Genomic DNA, 17,382 nt, shown 5'->3' with positions numbered 1-17,382 from the left:
TTAGTTTTTGCAAAGATATTTCAGTTAGAACAGTTCCATTACAGCTCATCTGCTGGGATGATTTAAGAGTTGGAGCACATCTCCTGCACAGAATCAGCAGTTACTGCTGTCTGCCCATGGTTCTGACACTGCCTTTCACGAGGATGAACTATGGGCAATCTCTTACAGACACCAGATGACAAATATCCACATTATGTTATTTCCTTGAAAGAAGGGGAATCTTTCAGCTCTTTCATTCCTTATTTATAAACAAGCTGATCACATCAGGGTCACTTCACTAGACACCAATACACAAGACATGGAGAGCAATAAAATAATGGTATTTCTATTAAAAAAGCAGCAGTAAACATCCCTATTCACAGTCCTGATTCCCCTTCCAAAGGAAATAGCAATTTCAGATCAAAACAATGCCAGATGGGAAGTGAAGAAATATTACTTTATTTGCTGGAGACAGCACCAGGGTGGTTGTCTGTTAGCACCTGGAAATCCTTATCCTTACGCCCTAAAACACAGATTAGCTTTATCACTAATCCAGGGGAAAGACTGACAGCTCCCAGCATCTCTCATTGCAGCAGCAACCCCACTTCCATTGTTATAATGATCTTATGAAGCCTGGCACAAAGAAAGAGAAAGCCCCTGAGAAGAACAGGAAAAGGAAGACTGAAGAGCATTTAAACTAAGATTGTCCATCTTATCAAGCTTTTTAGCCAAACTGTCAAGATCTCACAGCAAGGAGGTGGTTTAGGACTCCCCTCTGCACAAACCTCTATTCTAAAGTTCACTTTGAAGAGTCATCCAAAATGGGACTACTTCTACTATGTGCACCTTTCTTACTCTATACAAGACTAACACTGTGTGTCAAAAAATATTTTATTCTTTAATTGAAACAGAAGCTGAGCAGGTTCCACCTCCATGAAAAAAATTACAGTTAAAATTGGTTACACTAACAGCCTCCAGTAACACTCAAACAGCACATTATCAACAAAATAAAACCCAAGATGTTCCAAAGAAATATCCATGTTGTCCTCAAAATATTTGTTACACAATACAATCAAGTTTACTGGTTATGATAATTCATAGAATTTCTGCAATGTTTTCTTGAGATGCGTACAGTCCACTGCTGCAGTGTATCCAATAGCACAGTGTGTCATGTGCTACTTCTCCAGAAAAAGGCCACTGAAATATCTGCCTGATTGTGATCCAGGCTGCAAACTGCTGCACAGGCTCTCCCAAGAAAAGAAGTTTCCTGAAGATCTCACAGCTCATCTTTACCCAAGTCATCCAGATCCACATCACTGAGATCAATGTCATCTTCAACTGGAAGCTGTTAAAAAGGGAAGGTTTAAGTACATATTTAGAAGTGCTTAATGCCAGGAGACCCCTGAGTTGGAACAATTCTCACTTCATCCTGAGAGTAAAGCTCTCTGCTGTCACTTCTTTCATTCACAGAACTCCAAGTGCACTAAGCACAGGACAAGTGATCAGAGTTTAGACTAGGAGGTTGGTTTTTTACTAATCAAAATACTCCAGATGAAGGCTATACAAATAAACAATGTAACAAAACTACTACCTGATTCTGTGTTTTCATCTACCTGAAGTAGATCAAAGGACTGCAGTAACTTTGGTTTTTACACCAATGTTGAACCTTAAGAAGGCAGACTTGGTTACCATGTTATTTATTACACAGGCTTTACCTAACAAGCTTTCTGGCATTAAAACCTTGATGGCAAGGTCAGCATATTCAGAACTCCACAACACTGGGGGTCTTGAATGCATGAACTACCACCTCCCTTAGTCAGCACTGGTAATACATTTCTGCCTCAAGTGATCCAGCTTTCAGATCACATCCTAACAGCAGGAGGAACATCTGGGCTGCAATGTCAGATGATCAATGTACCATTTGGTCTGCTGGCAGGATTAAGATAAGAGGAAACCATCAACACAACTTGCCACAATCTTGTTAGAACAGGAACTTTCACACTGACAGCTGTTGGTTACTCTATCCTGTCACTCCTGAACACCATTGCTGAGCACTTTCAGAAATGGAGTATCTCTTACCTCACCATCTTTGCCATCCCAAGGTTCAACTGAATGAATTTTGGGGAAAGCTCCACCACCGACTGGTGCTGTAGAACCACGACCAACAGAGAGTTCCCTGAGAAAAAACAAATAGAAGTTAAATTTAAGGAATTCCTCCAACCTCCAGCCACCTGGAACAGAGCCTGTTTCAGATAAGAGGAATACAAGTTCAAGATTTCGTCTCTTTAAGTAGATCTAAACTGTCTGGATGCAAAAACTTCAAGAAGCAGAAAATTACAGAGTCCTTAAAGCAGCACTGAAAATTCACAAGTGGATTCGAAGACATCTGTGAGAAACACTTTTTCATAGTTCAGCAGTGTGAAAATCAGATCAATGCAGCCTCTTTAATAGTTTATCACTTAAAGCAACTTCAAGGGGAGCCTGTAATTCCAGTTTTGGAAGTCACCTGCAAATGTTAGTGAAAATCACCAGTGATTTTCTTTACTGGAGACAGCCTCCATAGATTCCACAGGGTTCAAGGTAACCAGCTTTGTCTGAGACACTCCATCCTGAGCTTGCTAGTTAGGCTTGCTCAAAAAGCCCAGCATTAAAATCCTGAGGAGCTAATCCCTTTGCATCTTTCAGAGGCTGAATTAGCATTTTTCCCCAAACAGAATTCACAGTTTTTCTGCTCTTCATAGTGCCAATTTCCTTACTTGTAGTCAACACTACTGAGACTGCTTATTAGATTGCAGAAGCTGCCTACATCAGCTGAGGGAATGGCCAGCCACACCGGCTGTGATTATACTGCTTTCTGTAGGCAGCATACCTGAGCTGAACTGGCAGTAAGAGATTATTCTAGGAAGCAGTGCTGCATGATAAGACAATACCAAACCAATTACCTAATGCAATATAAGCTGTTAAATTGGCTGTTGTGTCCTTGAAGCACCATCCAGCCTCACCCAGGAGAGGCCTCACTAAGATGGACTTTACAGACTAAGAAAATTTGCCATGTTTCACAAAGGCAGACACTTTCATGTGCATTAGTACAAACCACCTGGTACTTCTCTTCTTGCATCTGTATCCTGACTTTAACCTGATGCCCTAAGAATGTTCCTTTTTTTGGCATTAAGAAGAAAGTCTGATCACTCTCACAGGTAAGACTGATTCCATTAATCCAGTAGGAACTGCATTCAATTAATGTGCTTCTTATGGCAAGGTGGGGAGAGGCTGTTGTATTTGCTTTTGCAATTCTTGCTGTTTCTCTGCCATTCTCCAAGACAAACATGGAAACAACACTTCTAATGTAAGATCTCAAGGGCTCGTGCATAATTTATGGCAGCTGGTCCTTTATGTGTGTCCTGAGGTGACTTCATAATGCTTCTATCCCATTTGTCTGTTTAGGCCAGAAATAAGTTTTGCACCTTTAAAAGTGGTTCCAAGAGCAAAGGGAGAGAGAGAAGAAGCACACAGTTTGTTATCAGAAACTGCACTTACTCCCCCACATCCTTCTCCTGAACAGTGTTGTCTGCAGAACAGACAGACAGTGGGAGAGCACTTTCCTTTGCTTTTAGCTAGCTAAGGCAGAGAAGTTCCCTGGACTGTAGTTTTTCATTTTTTTTGGAACTGTTTAAACCTGCTCTGGACTGAAAGCCCAGAAGAGCACCAGCAGCTCACATCTGTGGCCCACCAGGCTGGGCCTGGGCCACGGCATTTCCAGCACTGGAGGGATGATAACACACTGAGTGAGCCAAACTGCATCCCAGGGAAGAGACTTGGAGTTAGTCATCTCTTCAGAGCAGCAAGAGCTTTTATTGTTAAATATGGTTCATTTTTTTTTTCGTGCTGGTAAATGCTTTGCCTGTTAATAAACAGGTTTTTTCCACTTCTCTCCAAGGAAATCTTTTCCCAAACCAGTTGGGGGAGGGGCTGCTTAAATTTACTTTCTAAAAGAACCCCTTTAGGATTTTTCTCCCAAATCTGCCATAAACCAGGACAATGTGGAAGCAGAGTTCCCACTTTGACCACACTAAAGTAACAGTTGAAGTTTAGTTGCTCTGTTTCAGTGCTGCTGCCACCTTCTGTCATCCTCTTAATTTCCTTTCCCTATTCCATTCTTCTCAGCTCTGGCTCTTGACCAGCTACATAAGAGGCAGTTTCACAGGACATGTGCTGAGCAGTGAGTTATTGACTTTTTGGATGGATTGTTTCAACTCTCCCAATCAATTTATCAAGTGCCAGGAGAATGGAAAGTTGGGAGGGGGAAGACAAGACCAAACTGAATCAGAAAGATGAACAGCAACATATACAACCTCAAGAACTTCAACAGCACCCACTGTGATTCCCAAACTGGGGACTTTCCAATTACTATCTGAATTAAATGGAATTCATTACTAAGTTATTTCTTAAGAGAAACAGAATTTTTCAACATCAAAGTCTACTTCTGTTTTCAAATATTGTACTAAAACTACCTATCTAAGTCTAAATGGCCAACTTAATTCTGCACACCACAAAAAGGTAATGACTGCTTTATTGCAATTGCCATTGAAACTATTCCCTGACTCCACAGAATTCTCATCTTAATTCCCTTAACCATGCAAGTCCTGTGTGGTGCAGGAGAGTCTGCTTGTAGTCTAAAGAGTCATAGCCCTAGATAGAGAAAGATTTAAGTCACTTAAAGATTTCATACCTGAGAAACTCATTAATCCCTTGCTCACTGAATGATCCTTTCAGAAGGGCAAATTTCATCTTCCGAGCATTAACAGCTGCCATTGCTGGATACCCAAAGCCTCCAATCCCCAGAGAGCTCTCAAGATCTGACTGAGCACCTGCTTCTGTCCACAGCCACCTTGAGGAAAAGATGAAATAGAAAATTAATAATGAGGATAGGCACCACAATAATTTTCAAGCAGGGTTTTGTATTGCCCTTGACACTTTCAAAGTCAGCAGGGAAAAGGAAAGTCCTGATCCTGAACCTTACAACAGAAGAAAGCCCCCTCTCAGCAGCACCTCTAGGCCAGTCCCCCTCACACACCCACCAAAAGCTGGATAAGAACAGCCACTAAACACAGTGCAGGGGAAGAACTATGTTAGCAATGTGAACACACAGCTACACTTTACCTGGTATTAAGGGGAAGGTTTAAAAGGACTTTCTAACCTGCACCTAAGAGAAGGAAGAGTAGAGGTACAGCCTGCTGGCTGTTTCTATGAGAGCATGAAACATGTTAATAAACTGCAATTTACTTGTATCTTTGAGAATCCAATAGTCACACTGGCACACTCACCAACCAGCAAAAGATGGTAAAAGAAACCTCCCTAAAATACTTGACTATTCAGGACAAGAGTAAAAGATGCTTAATCTCATTAATGCTTAGATATCACTTGTAAATTCAGAATTTAAGAGGTGGATAAAATTTTTTAAAAAGGGCTATTTTAAAGTCACAGCATTCCCTTCTCCAGTAATTAGTGAAATACCAAGATATGCTACCCTGAACAAGGAACAACCCCTTCTGTAGCCTAAACAAGTATCATACAAATTTTATCCCATTTACCCCCAGAAATGATCACATCTTTTCCAAGATGACCAGTGGACAATAACACTTACCCCCACATTTTCTTTTTGTATTTTTCAGCCATTTTTAACATGACATCCAGGTAAGAATTTCTTCCTGAAGCTCCTGTTTGTTAAACAGAATTGGACAAGTTAAAATACACAACTACATGCTTTAAGTGACAAATTCATACAGAAGTCTGCTTGCTTGTATGTGTACCTGTGTCAAGAATATGAGGCAGGACAGAAATAATGCAGAGCTGATGAGCATCACAGGTACTCTTCAGAACATCCTCACTAATTATCTAGAAGAAAGCAGCACAAAGTCAATGACAGTAAGATCTGGTTCTTCAGTTGTGACTGTACTTCTCTCCAACAACCTAATAACTACATCCTGCAAGGCAGTAAGCAGTGAAACAACTTGACACAAAAGCTTACAAGTTTCTTCTACTTCACTAGTCCCCCAGCACAAGAGTAATTTACAAAAGTTCACAAAGTCTTCTGTTGAGACTTGCTGCAACAAGAAACTGCAGTACCAAAAAAGGCTTACAGTCAGATGTCACTTTTTGCTCAAAATCACTCTTTTTGCCCAAGGCTGGAAAGAGCACCCCCAGGCCCATGTGAATGCTCTGAGCACAAGGAGAGCCAGCAGAGGCAGCCTTTGCTGTGGATGAGGATGTTCAAGCAACAGTAACAGCAACACTGGTTTTGTGGGATCTGCCTCAAAAAGGAATTGATCCAGTGACCTACAACAGTGGTCTCCAACCTTTGTGCATCCTACCAGTAAATAAATTTCTAAGCATGCAGCCTCTGATATATATAAATCAATTGTATGCATATACACATACATCAACATATATTGATGTATTAATATTAGAATGCATACAAAATAAAAAATTAAGAAGGATAAGAAAGATGAAATAAGCACCATATAAAAATATCTTTACTAATAGTACAGATATTTTTTTGTTTTTTCCTTCCTGCATCCCAACTGTCTTTGTGTGCACCTCACTTTGCACACTGGAGACTTTGCACCTCACTTGCTTGCACACTGGAGACGAGTGATCACCATTTCAAATCTACCAACAGCAAGCTGAAAAAAGAAGTCGCTTGACAAAGGGTGGAGTTTTTTGGACAACAAGCAAAACTATCCATCATGCATCTCCTAATGGACAGCTTGCACATGGCAAGGCCCTACCCTTTTATTGTAAGAAAAGAGATGGGGAACAGAACTCAACTTTTTCACTCATTCCTCAAGAGCAGATTCAGACACCCTGGCACCATCCTGTCAATGCCTTCACTGTATCAATTCTGATCATCTTCTAGACAACAACAAATTGATGGTAGAAATGAGCATTCAGCTTTTTGTTAGTCAAAGCTTGTCATCCTTTGCTTTCTGGGGCAAAACAGTGCAGAAGCACCACACTTGGGCAGTTTTCTTTAGAGCTCATATAGACCAGTAAAAACTGCTGCCAAGAGTATGATGGGAAAGAAATTTGAGAAAATGATGTATAGGTACCTCCAGGAGCTCAGGTGGTGGTGCATTATCAGAAAACAGATCCAGAGCACGAGCAATGATATCAGATCTAGTTCTCCCACCATCATAATCAACAGGGTCTTCTCCTTTCTGGAAGATTTTAATGGTGGGAAATCCACGAATCTGCAAGACAAGTTTAAACCATCAGCTCAAATACACCTGAATATTTATGGTAAAAATTATCTGCTTGTCTGATGTCCTCTAAACTAAGAGCAAGGGAGGAGATTCAACATCTTCGTGTATTGAGTCGCACATGTTCTGACTCAACTTGAATTTTGTAGCTTCCTACCTTTGCAACAATTCAAAACAAGGTGAATGTACAATAAAATGCTGTTTGGGGTTTTGGCCTGATGACCCAGCAATGGTTTAACCCCAATTTAGATGCACCAAGCACTGCAGGTTTAAGCACCATGAGGACTATCTTTACCTTGATATTTATTAAACAATAATTTCCTGATTTATCTGGGGGTGGACAACACTGGGCCTACAAGGCAGTGAGTGGACCTGAAGCTCCTTCTGCTACACTTCCAGTAAATCTTGCTCAGTGCTCCCTCTATGTTGTCAGCCATGTGCACTTAGAGGGAAACTATGCAGCACACTGTAAGCTCCATGGACTGTACTAAAAATTCAAGGGTATCCACTCTCTTTTGGTGGGCAACACACCTGATCTGGGCAGCTGATATTGTCAGAGTGATCCCTGATAACTGGCTTCAAGGGTTCCAGAGATGCCCAACCAGCCTACAGTCTCAAGAAAGAGATCTCTCACTCCAGATGATAAAGCTATACAAGATGTTATGGAAATAAATAGCCTTTCTCCTCAGCAACATCCAGAATAATTCTTTTCCTCTTTCTCCATTTATTTATCATTCATTAATTATTTGTGGGAAACAAACTGAATTTGTCACTTATTTTTGGCACAAACATTTAAGTAGCACCAGACTAAGGAACAGTTCAGTAAGGATTGAAGAGAAATCTGATTTGGTAGAGATGGAAAGGAAATTGTAACCACTGCAGAGCACACTCACCCCATATCGGCCTGCCAGCATCTGATTGACTGTTGCATCTACTGCAGCCAGCTTTACTTTTCCTTTAGTTTGTTCCTTCACTTCAGTGGCAGCAGCTGCCCATTCTGGCTCCAGGCTGAAAAACAGAGAGTACAAGTGCCCTAAGCTCTCTCAGAGCTAGCAAAAGTATACCACACTTCAACATTATGCAGGATGTTTTACCGAAGAAAAAAGTCTCTTGCTGCAAATGACAACTGAGAAGGTTATCCAAACAAGACTGATGTCTTCATCTGAAGGAATTAAAAGTTTAATATAACTTCCAGATCTTATTTCTACTGATAACTGGGAATTTTACTGCTAAGGAGGAGGGCAGCCAGAGCAGCACGAAGGGGCCCTAATCAGAAGCCCACAAATTTTTGTTAGATCACCTTACAAAAAAACTCACTTCTGGTATACCTGAGATACAAGGTCTCTTTTAGGGGATATTAAGGGTATTACACAAAATTCAGGAACTGAATTGTTAAAGTAAAACCTCATTTACTTTTTGCAGTGCCCACACCATGGGGCATAAAACTCCACCATCCATACATCGTCGCTATTTATGACATTCTTATCAAAGCTGTCATCAGTCAGCTCAATCACATCCTTCTTATCTCCACCTCCGCTCTCCCGGCTCTGTAAGAAACAAACAGACCCTCACATAAGAAGTAACCAAAACTGGTCTCCCACACAGGCCAACTCCTGTGTGTGTGTCACATTGAACCAAACGATCTTTATTTGAGCAAGATACAAAACAGGCAGTGTTAGGTCATACAACTTTCCTTTTTTAGAACTGACAGTACACACAGCCTACTCCCCACAGCATTTTCAAGACACAGCAAATGAACCTTCTCTTGAAAAAAGAGAAATCAGGTCAAGCAGACTACCAAGAAGATGGGGGAACACTTTTTCTGTTCTTCATGCACTGATCTGTCCATGAATAAAGTGCTCTCCAATGCCCAACGCCATCTGGAACCAAGTCCTGGTTTCCAGGCAAAACAAACAAGTGGGAGTGTGATACACACTACAGGGCACAGTCCACCCAGGTCTTCTGTGCGGCCACCCTGAGGATGTGAGAATGTATTTGCACCACAACTCAGAAATAGCAGTAGGAGCCAGAAGCTTTTCAATTTACCTTCAGGAAGAAATCCAGCAAGCCAACTTCAGAAAAACACTACCAAGTTAAAAAACTTAATCTGTCTAATTTAGATTAGGATTAGCCAAATGGTACCTGAACCACCTGGAGAATGGGGCTAACAGGAACCCCGAAGTTCAAAGGGAGATGCACCCAGAGAGTAACAGGCCCCTATACCAGTATGCACTGAGAACTGACTAGCTGGAAAGCAACTTTTTAAAGAGGAACCTGAGTGCCCTGGTGGGCCAGCTGAACATGAGCCAGCACTGCAATCCTGTGGCAAAGGTGGTCAACAGCCTCCAGAGCTGCACTAGGCAGAGAGTTGCCAGAAGGTCTGAGGAGGTAATCTTCTGCTCAGCACAATGTGAAACACCTGGAGTGCTGTGTCTAGTTCTAGGCTCCCTCACAGAACAGGCAGGCACACACTGGAGCAAGTCCAGCCAATGGTCAGAGCTGATTAAAGGCTTTGAGCATCTGATGTGTAGATGAGAGTGCACAGGAGAGTAAAGAAAACAAAGGCAGGCTCTTTGCTGCAACAGGAAACAAAGCTGAAATATAAGAAATATCATTCTATGATTCTGTAACCTAAAACAAAAGAGGAAAGATTTCTACTGTGAACATGGTCAAACACTGGAAAAGGTAGCCCAGAGAACGCAGTCCATTTGGGGTCTCAGCTCTTGGAGATACAACTTTAGGAGACAGGAACTGAGCGATCTGCTCTAGCTAGCCCTGCACTGAGCAGGGCATCTGGACTAAATTAAACTCCAGACATCTCTTCCAATTCTGTGACTGAGGTAGGAGCACTGATGTCCTGTACTAGACAGCTCCAGCTGAAAAACAAACAACACTCCCTCGAATACCTGTCTTCCAGAACTGTATCCTCCACTTCTGCCACTAAGACGTTCTTTCACCAGGGACCGAAGAGCACTTAGAGCAGCATCAACGATAGCGTCGCTTGTCCTGCCACCTGCAGTGCAGCAAAATAAATGATCAAACCATCAAAAGGCCAGTTTAAGGTATGCTCCTAACTTAATTACAAATGTAATCCTCCCTCACCCTAATGGTCTTTCAGGAAAAGCAGGACTAGGCTATGAGTGATACAGTACTAGTGGTGGGACATCTGACTTAAACACAAGCAGCAAGACAGACTTCACTACACCTTTTCATTACCTGGCTTTTCTTATGAGGAGTGACTCTATGGCAAGCTCCAAATAAACAGGAAGAAAGGAATAATTCCTTGAAACTCCCTGTTAAGATCCAACAACTATGAACTGCAGGGGGGACTATTAGACAATGGTAAGACACACACAGTTTGGTCAAACCTCTCCCACCCATCTGTCTCTCCATTACTACAAGCACTAGACAGGAAGGAAAAACCACTCAACACAGCATTAACAGCTACCATGATTACTGCATTCAGGGAAGGTTTTAGGCATGCAACATCTAAAAATTCATCACATTTACCCTGATAATCCTCTGCTTTGTTTTTGTTGGCTCCAAATATCTTGATAGTTGGAAACCCTCTGACTCCATACTGTCCACCCAAGGACTGATGTTTATCTGCATCTACTGCACCCACTTTCACTACACCCTGCAGAAAAAAACCAAAAAATGACACCCAAGACTTCTACAGCAATTCAACACCTTTCCCCTGCTGGGGGCACAAGGGAAGGGAAGAGAGAGGGGCAGTTACTAGGACTGCAACAGAAGAGAGGTATTTTACCCCACGAGCATTAAACTACAGAACACTATAAATGTCCACTTCTTTCTTCAGCAGACAAAATAAATTTTAAATTGTTTGGGCCATTATTTAGTTGGGGTTTTTTGTTTGGTTTTCTATGAAGGAGAATATACATATTTCACATAGGCAAGGGTTCAGCTAATCACAACATGACTAATTTTTCTGTAATTAAAAAAGACAGTTTTCAGTCTGTTTTCAGTCCTGACTGTTTTCAGTCCTCAAGAATAGTAATGAGAATTCACAGGGACAGAACTTTCTTCCTCAACAATTCAATACCTTTTTTTAAAAAGGATACAACAAACAAAACAAAAATTCTGAGTTTTCTGAATAACACTTTTCTGGCTAGACAAGTATGATTAAAGTGATAATGGCTGTAAGGACCAAACCCCTCCACATTCCCAATCCAGATGTCAAACAGCCAAATTCTCTTCAATACACTTCCACAAGCACATCTGAAAGGTTAAACTTACTTTTAAAGCTGTTGCTGCTTTCTTCCACTCAGGAGTTAGCCTTTGACAGTGACCACACCTTTTAGAAAGAACAAACAAACAAACAAAAAATGGTAAATGTCATTCAGATTTGACAACTATTTCACAGTCACAGCAAACTGTAGGAGACTGAGGATTTACTCATGAAGAGGAAAAGAGCCTGTGCCACAAGATCATATCTTCACTCAGGCTTCTGAAGAAAAACCTCCACATTATGTAGACTGCAGCAACACTACAAGAGGCACAGCAAGGCTTTCCCTAAGCCTCTTGGTCCAGAGTCAAGCTGTCCCAACAAAAGGCCATTTTCCCCAGAATGTGGAGCTTTGGAGGGCAGTATCACAGAGGATTTGTACAAAGATGGAATATATGTATCACCAGAATTTAAATGGAATAGAGACGCTATACTCTGGACCTGAGCAGAAAGAAGACAAAGAGGGATGCTAAATGAAGATGTACAAAGCCAGTATTTTTAAATGGAAATTGGAAATTTGAAGTGTGAATTCAGATCTGTGCTTTCACATCAGAATTAGGATCAGAAACACAGAAGTGAGGGACTTTCTCACTTACCTACTGCACTTTAATCAGTCATTTTTAATACTAATTTAACCAGAACGAATCAGGTAGAAAAATGGCATAGGTTTTGCTACTAGGTTTTATTTGCAAACTTGAAACGCCAATTCCTGCCTTTTTCCCTCATGAATATAATTCAAAGGAGGAATCTCAAGTACAGCTATTTTGCTAGTCGTGAGGCCATCAAACTGACACTGTGCTGCCAACAATTGAATGAAACCTTGAGCTATCAGCAGCAGATTCCTGTGCTGCTTCTCTGTACGAGCAAGCAAGTACACAGCTGCAGTTCTTACCATGGGGCATAGAACTCCACAAGCCACAGGCTCTCGCTCTGAATGACCTCCTTGTTGAAGTTAGCTGGTGTGAGCTCTATCACATCATCACTGGCTGAATATAAACTGTTAACTGCCAGGAACAAAGTGCAGCTCACCGTGCCTACAACGAAAAGCAAAGACATCAGCAGTCCTGTTGAACGTTTACGACTCCCCTGTTGCCATGGCTAAATCATCTCCCCATCTTTGCAAATCAGCAGTGGTGGGAAGGGATTCCAGTTAGACCAGATAAAAAAGGAAGTTAAGGCAAGATAGATGCTCTCCCTCCTTGCTTAAAACATGATTCCACAGGATCATGTAAAATAGGGTCTGTGCCTAAAGCTAGCTGGAGTTACACCCTCCTGCTATGGCTCTCCAGAGAGACTTGTGTCAAAGCTCCTACCCTAACTCCTGCTGGCACCAGACCACCAGAACTTCTGCAGGGATCCCCACCATCAGCTATGTTTTCCTTCAGTTCTTATACAGACTCCTAGGCCAATTGTTCAAACCTCTTGCACAGCAGGTACTCAAACACATCTTTTATAGGACCACATCATGCAGGACTGTCCCAACTAGGCTTGGCACAGTTACGGTGATTTTAGGACCAGCACTTGATGCACTGGTAGTGCATCATTCTTGCTCATGAGGATCTTAGTCTACCATTGATTTATGTCTTCAGGAAGACTGGAGAATAACAGCTAAATCTCTCTGGTTAACAACTCAAGCATCCTGAGAATACTAAAAAAACCCAAAACATTAAAAGACAGAAGGAAATTGCTTTCTCTTATGGCTTCGTACTTCTGATAATTTCTGGAACTTACTATTGCTTGAGACTTTGTACATAAAACCTCATAATCCCTAGTCAGGGAGACTGAGAGATGAGAAGCGTTTCTGTAACAAAATCCACCCAGCAAAAAACTTTTCTTAATTCACAAAAGACTGTACAGAGTGAGAGCTCAGACACTCAAGTTAGAACCAGACATAAAAAAGCTTTGCTGCAAGTGGTTAACAACTTGAATGGGAAGCTGCAGATTCTCTCTCAAGACTCAACATGAGAGAAAAACAGGTCAATGATGCAGAAACTCTACAGCATGTTATACAGACTGCACAGCATCACCTACACTTTAACAGTCCCACCCAACAAAAGCCAGTGTCATTAGCCCTATTTTGCAGGAGAGTGAAGCTGGCAGAAGTAACATCTTCCAGGTTACTCAAGCAGAGATCAGGACTGAATTTCCACTATAAACCAGTCCCCTCTCCACTGCCCCACTACCCCATCCTAATGGTTTCTTCTAGCATGAGGACCCAACCCTTTTCTTTTGGGGTGATCAAAATCGGTTTCCACCACCAGATGTGTGTGTTAGATTGGCTATGTCCCTTCAGTACACCCATACATAAGCAGCACTTCATCAGCATTGAAAAACTGACTTCCAAGGCAATCTGTAGCTGTCACAGCATGTTACCATGACCTACAGCAGCAGCTCCTGCTGGGGTAGAGTAAGAAAAAAAGGATGGATAAAGCTTCTTGAATGTTACAGTCACTCTCAAGAGAAAAAACCTCCTCGAGACAGAATACCATTAAACTGAAATCAGCATATTCTTGCTTCACCTTTTGGGCGATCTCTGGAAGAATACATCCAAAAGACAGAATTCACTCAGCTGTTCCTCGAAAGAGAGAAAATTCTGGCTTATGTAAATGTACCTGCTAAAGAGAACTCACAAAAGAAAGTACATGGTGGAATTCACCTAGTCCCCTGTCACTGCATCGTTTTTTAAACTATGAGTCATGAACTGATGGCATAACTTCTTCTATAGTGAAACATTCAAGGTTTAATTCAACTTCAGCAAAGAAAAAGATCATTTTCCTATAAGAATCAAGCCAGATAAATGCAAATCTGTCCTTGTTATTAAGGAAAAAATAAATAGATACTCTGACTACAAAAGTTGTTTTCTAATGTAAGCAAATAACACAGACAAAAGCATCAATAAACCAGCTAAGGCAGCTCCATGCTGGTGTTACTAGTCCTAACTGAACAGTTAAGTTGCAAGTCAGGAGATATATTATAAAAAAAAATCTTCTGTCACGGGATGATGATGAAGATTCAGCGAAGTTCCTCCTACAATTCCTCCCTCCTGCAGCAGTGCTCGGTGTGCCGAGGCCCCACATCCCCGCACACGTGCGCTCGGCGAGCAGAGTTCCCGGCACCTTCGGTGTTTCCTTCGAAGGGCCCGAGTGGGAATCGTTTACCGATCCCTCCGGCACACAAGAGGCGGCAGCAGGGCCAGGGGACGGGGAACACCAGCCCTCATCGACTCCTCCGTTTGACCTCGGTCACTGCTCTCTTGTTGCCCTCAAAGCACCAGATCGCAAGGCAGGGCAGCCAGGCACGCACGACACCGCCGCTTACTCAAATCACTCAAATCAAAGAAAATCTTTGATTAGGGTGAGAGATAACCATCGTTTTCTTTTCTTGGATTTTGTTTGGGTTTTTACTTTTTTTTTCTGCTGGTATCTTTAGGCTCTCTCTACATGTGCTTCTCTAACGCACCGAGCAATCCCCCCGCCCCCGCGGCACAGACCGGCCACAGCCGGACCGCGACGGCGAGCGCTGCCCTCACAGAATCAGTGGGGCTGGGAAAGCACTCTGAGATCAGGTCCAGCTCATGACCGATCACCCCCATGCCAAGCAGACCAGGGCACTGAGTGTCGCGTCCAGTCTTCCCTTAAACACGGGGACGGTGACTCCACCACCACCCCGGGCAGCCCGTTCTAACAGCTAATCACCCTACGGGTGAGGAAATTCGTAATTCGTCCTAATGTCCAATCTAAACCTCCCCTGGCGCACCTTAAGACTATATCCTCCAGTCCTACTGCAAGCTGCCTGGGAGAAGCGGCCGATCCCCACCTGGCTTACAACCTCCTTTCAGGAGGCTCTCCGCTCCGCCCGCTGCCCCGCGGAGCGGCCGCACAGCCTCGGGCCCTGCTCCCTCCCGCTGCGACGGGGCCCACGAAGACGAGGAAAGGGAAGCCGCATCCCGCCGTGTCCCGCCACCCCCTCAGACCGCCCCCCAGGCCCTCGCGGCTCCTACCCCACCACAGCCGGCCCGCGCCGTGCACCCCCATGGCTGCCCTGCTCTCTCGGCCGCCGCCGCCGCCACGGCCTGCGTGCTCCGCCCCGCCCGCGCCACGCGCCCCGCCGTGGCCGCCGCGCATTGGCCGCGCCGGCGCCCGGGCAGGGCCGCAGCCAATGGGGAACGGCCGCGCCAGCTGCCGCGGCGCGCGGGGGGGCTGGGGCGGCGCTGAGGGGCGGAGGGGGAGGAGGGCGGCGGCGGCAGCTGGGCAGGGGTTGGAGGCTCAGAGCTGCTGGCGGCGTGGCTGTGGTCAGCTCTGGTGCTCGGGACGAGCCCCCCTCAGTGTGGCTCCAGCAGTTTCCGAGGGTCTTGCCCTGTTCAGAGCGCCCCCAGCCGCTCCCGCCTCAGCGCTGGCGGGTGCCCGGGCCTGGGCCAGAACCCGCGCAGGCCTTCAGGGAGAAGGAAGGCATGCCAGGGGTTTGTCCTGTTAGGTGGCCGAGCTGCTTTGCTACAGCCTCTGTGAAAACCAAGGCAGGGATCTAGATCTGAAAAAAAAAGATTCTGAAGTCGCAAGCTCGCCTGCAGAAATTAGCCCGGCTGAGTCTGCTGCAGTCTGGGGAAATACAAGCAGGGGGAGGGGACTGGTGCATGCTGATGAAGGGGCTGTTAAAGCCCGAGTAACCTGCCTGCATCCGACAGACGCTGGGAGGGCTTGAGTCCAGCAGCACAGCATGTAGGTGGCTCTTCAGTATGAAATATCAGCATCCCAGTTCAAAAATACTGGAAACAACTGATTTGAAAGGCTGCTATTCCACCCCCCTCTTCCCCCAAAGACTGCAGGTGGGCCCTAGGGTTTGGGGCTTTATATTGGGCACAGATCCAGACGAAGACTTTTGTAGAGCTAGGTTACACGATTAAGTGAGCTGTGAATTTTGTAGTGTAGTAATAGTAGCTGAACTTAACATACAATTGAAATAGATTTATTCAGCAGCTGGATCTGAAGTTGTCTAAATTTTATTCCCATCCACACCCCCAGTGCTTCATGCTCACAAATAGCACTTTTCAGTAGGGTTCAGTCCTGTTTTTTGAGAGAATGAAATTGTTAGCACGGTAAGAACAGACAGCCGTTTTCACCCTCAAGTTTTTCCAGAAATGGGGACACAGAAATACACGGAATAAACGTTTTAATCAGAATGGCTACAAAGTACTGGTGTCTTGGCATTTCCATCCGTAAAAGAGGCAGGCTGCTGAGCAGGCAGGTTCAGGTTTGTGGCACTTTATAGATCTTAAAACAAAACCTGTCTGTTATTTTACTGATTCCTAAAGCAAACAGGAGCTACTTTGCAGACCATCAATGAGTATTTCTCGAAAGTGTCTCATACATTCCACTGGTATGGTGAAAAAACTAAACATGAGATTTTATGGCACTATTAAGCAATTAGCATGACGTTAGCTCCAGGTAAAATTCTCAAACCCAGAAATCATAAAGGAATCATTTCATGGTGTGTAAATCAACAGAGAAAAATGAGAATTGGTGGTGAGGGGAGAGAATGGCTAATAAAAGGATTTGCAGAAGGAAAAGAGTGATTTCTTTTCCACGGGTGTCTGTTACAGTAAGTTGAATGGTTTTATTTAACATTTCTATAGCACCTAGAAGCATGTATTAAAGTACTTATTGCCAAATAAGAACCTTTAAGATAGATTTCTACTGCCCCATCAAATTCCTGGCGAGTTTCTGCAGGAAACGGTTCTATAGGAAGAGTTTGACTTTTTTTTATGCGTGTTCTGAAAATACGCATAGGATAGTGCTAATAAAACCTGCACCAATATTAGTCGAGTGATAAATAACAATGGAAACAAGGAAATGGTATGTGTTAGGAAACGGCTATGTGATAAATGAGTTGCCTTCAGACAGA

At 43.5% G+C, this 17,382-nt stretch overlaps 1 protein-coding gene across 1 annotated transcript; it reads right to left on the bottom strand.

The window, feature by feature from the left end:
* Window positions 1-852: 852 nt before the first annotated feature.
* On the bottom strand, window positions 853-15,574 carry PDIA6 (protein disulfide isomerase family A member 6). The gene is made up of 13 exons (XM_036379941.2): window positions 15,485-15,574; window positions 12,377-12,518; window positions 11,496-11,553; window positions 10,749-10,875; window positions 10,145-10,251; window positions 8,652-8,785; window positions 8,132-8,246; window positions 7,089-7,229; window positions 5,790-5,874; window positions 5,624-5,696; window positions 4,709-4,867; window positions 2,059-2,155; window positions 853-1,324 (listed from the first exon to the last, which is right to left on the bottom strand). Exons 1-13 carry the CDS (start codon window positions 15,516-15,518, stop codon window positions 1,256-1,258), a joined length of 1,341 nt encoding a protein of 446 aa, XP_036235834.1. The 5' UTR covers window positions 15,519-15,574; the 3' UTR covers window positions 853-1,255.
* Window positions 15,575-17,382: the final 1,808 nt, after the last annotated feature.

Source organism: Molothrus ater, chromosome 3, assembly GCF_012460135.2.
Source record: "Molothrus ater isolate BHLD 08-10-18 breed brown headed cowbird chromosome 3, BPBGC_Mater_1.1, whole genome shotgun sequence".
Classification (NCBI taxonomy): Eukaryota; Metazoa; Chordata; class Aves; order Passeriformes; family Icteridae; genus Molothrus; species Molothrus ater.
Note: the sequence above shows the minus strand (reverse complement) of the source record. Positions and strands in the feature narration are given on the sequence as shown.

What these genes read in the sequence shown, in the direction of transcription:
- PDIA6 (XM_036379941.2), bottom strand. Translation starts at nt 15,518, where the DNA reads ATGGGGGTGCACGGCGCGGGCCGGCTGTGGTGGG. An exon ending in GTGGAGTTCTATGCCCCATG is followed by an intron (nt 11,554 to 12,376) that starts GTAAGAACTGCA and finishes TCTTTCTAAAAG; the next exon opens with GTGTGGTCACTGTCAAAGGC. An exon ending in AAGCAGCAACAGCTTTAAAA is followed by an intron (nt 10,876 to 11,495) that starts GTAAGTTTAACC and finishes TTTTTTCTGCAG; the next exon opens with GGTGTAGTGAAAGTGGGTGC.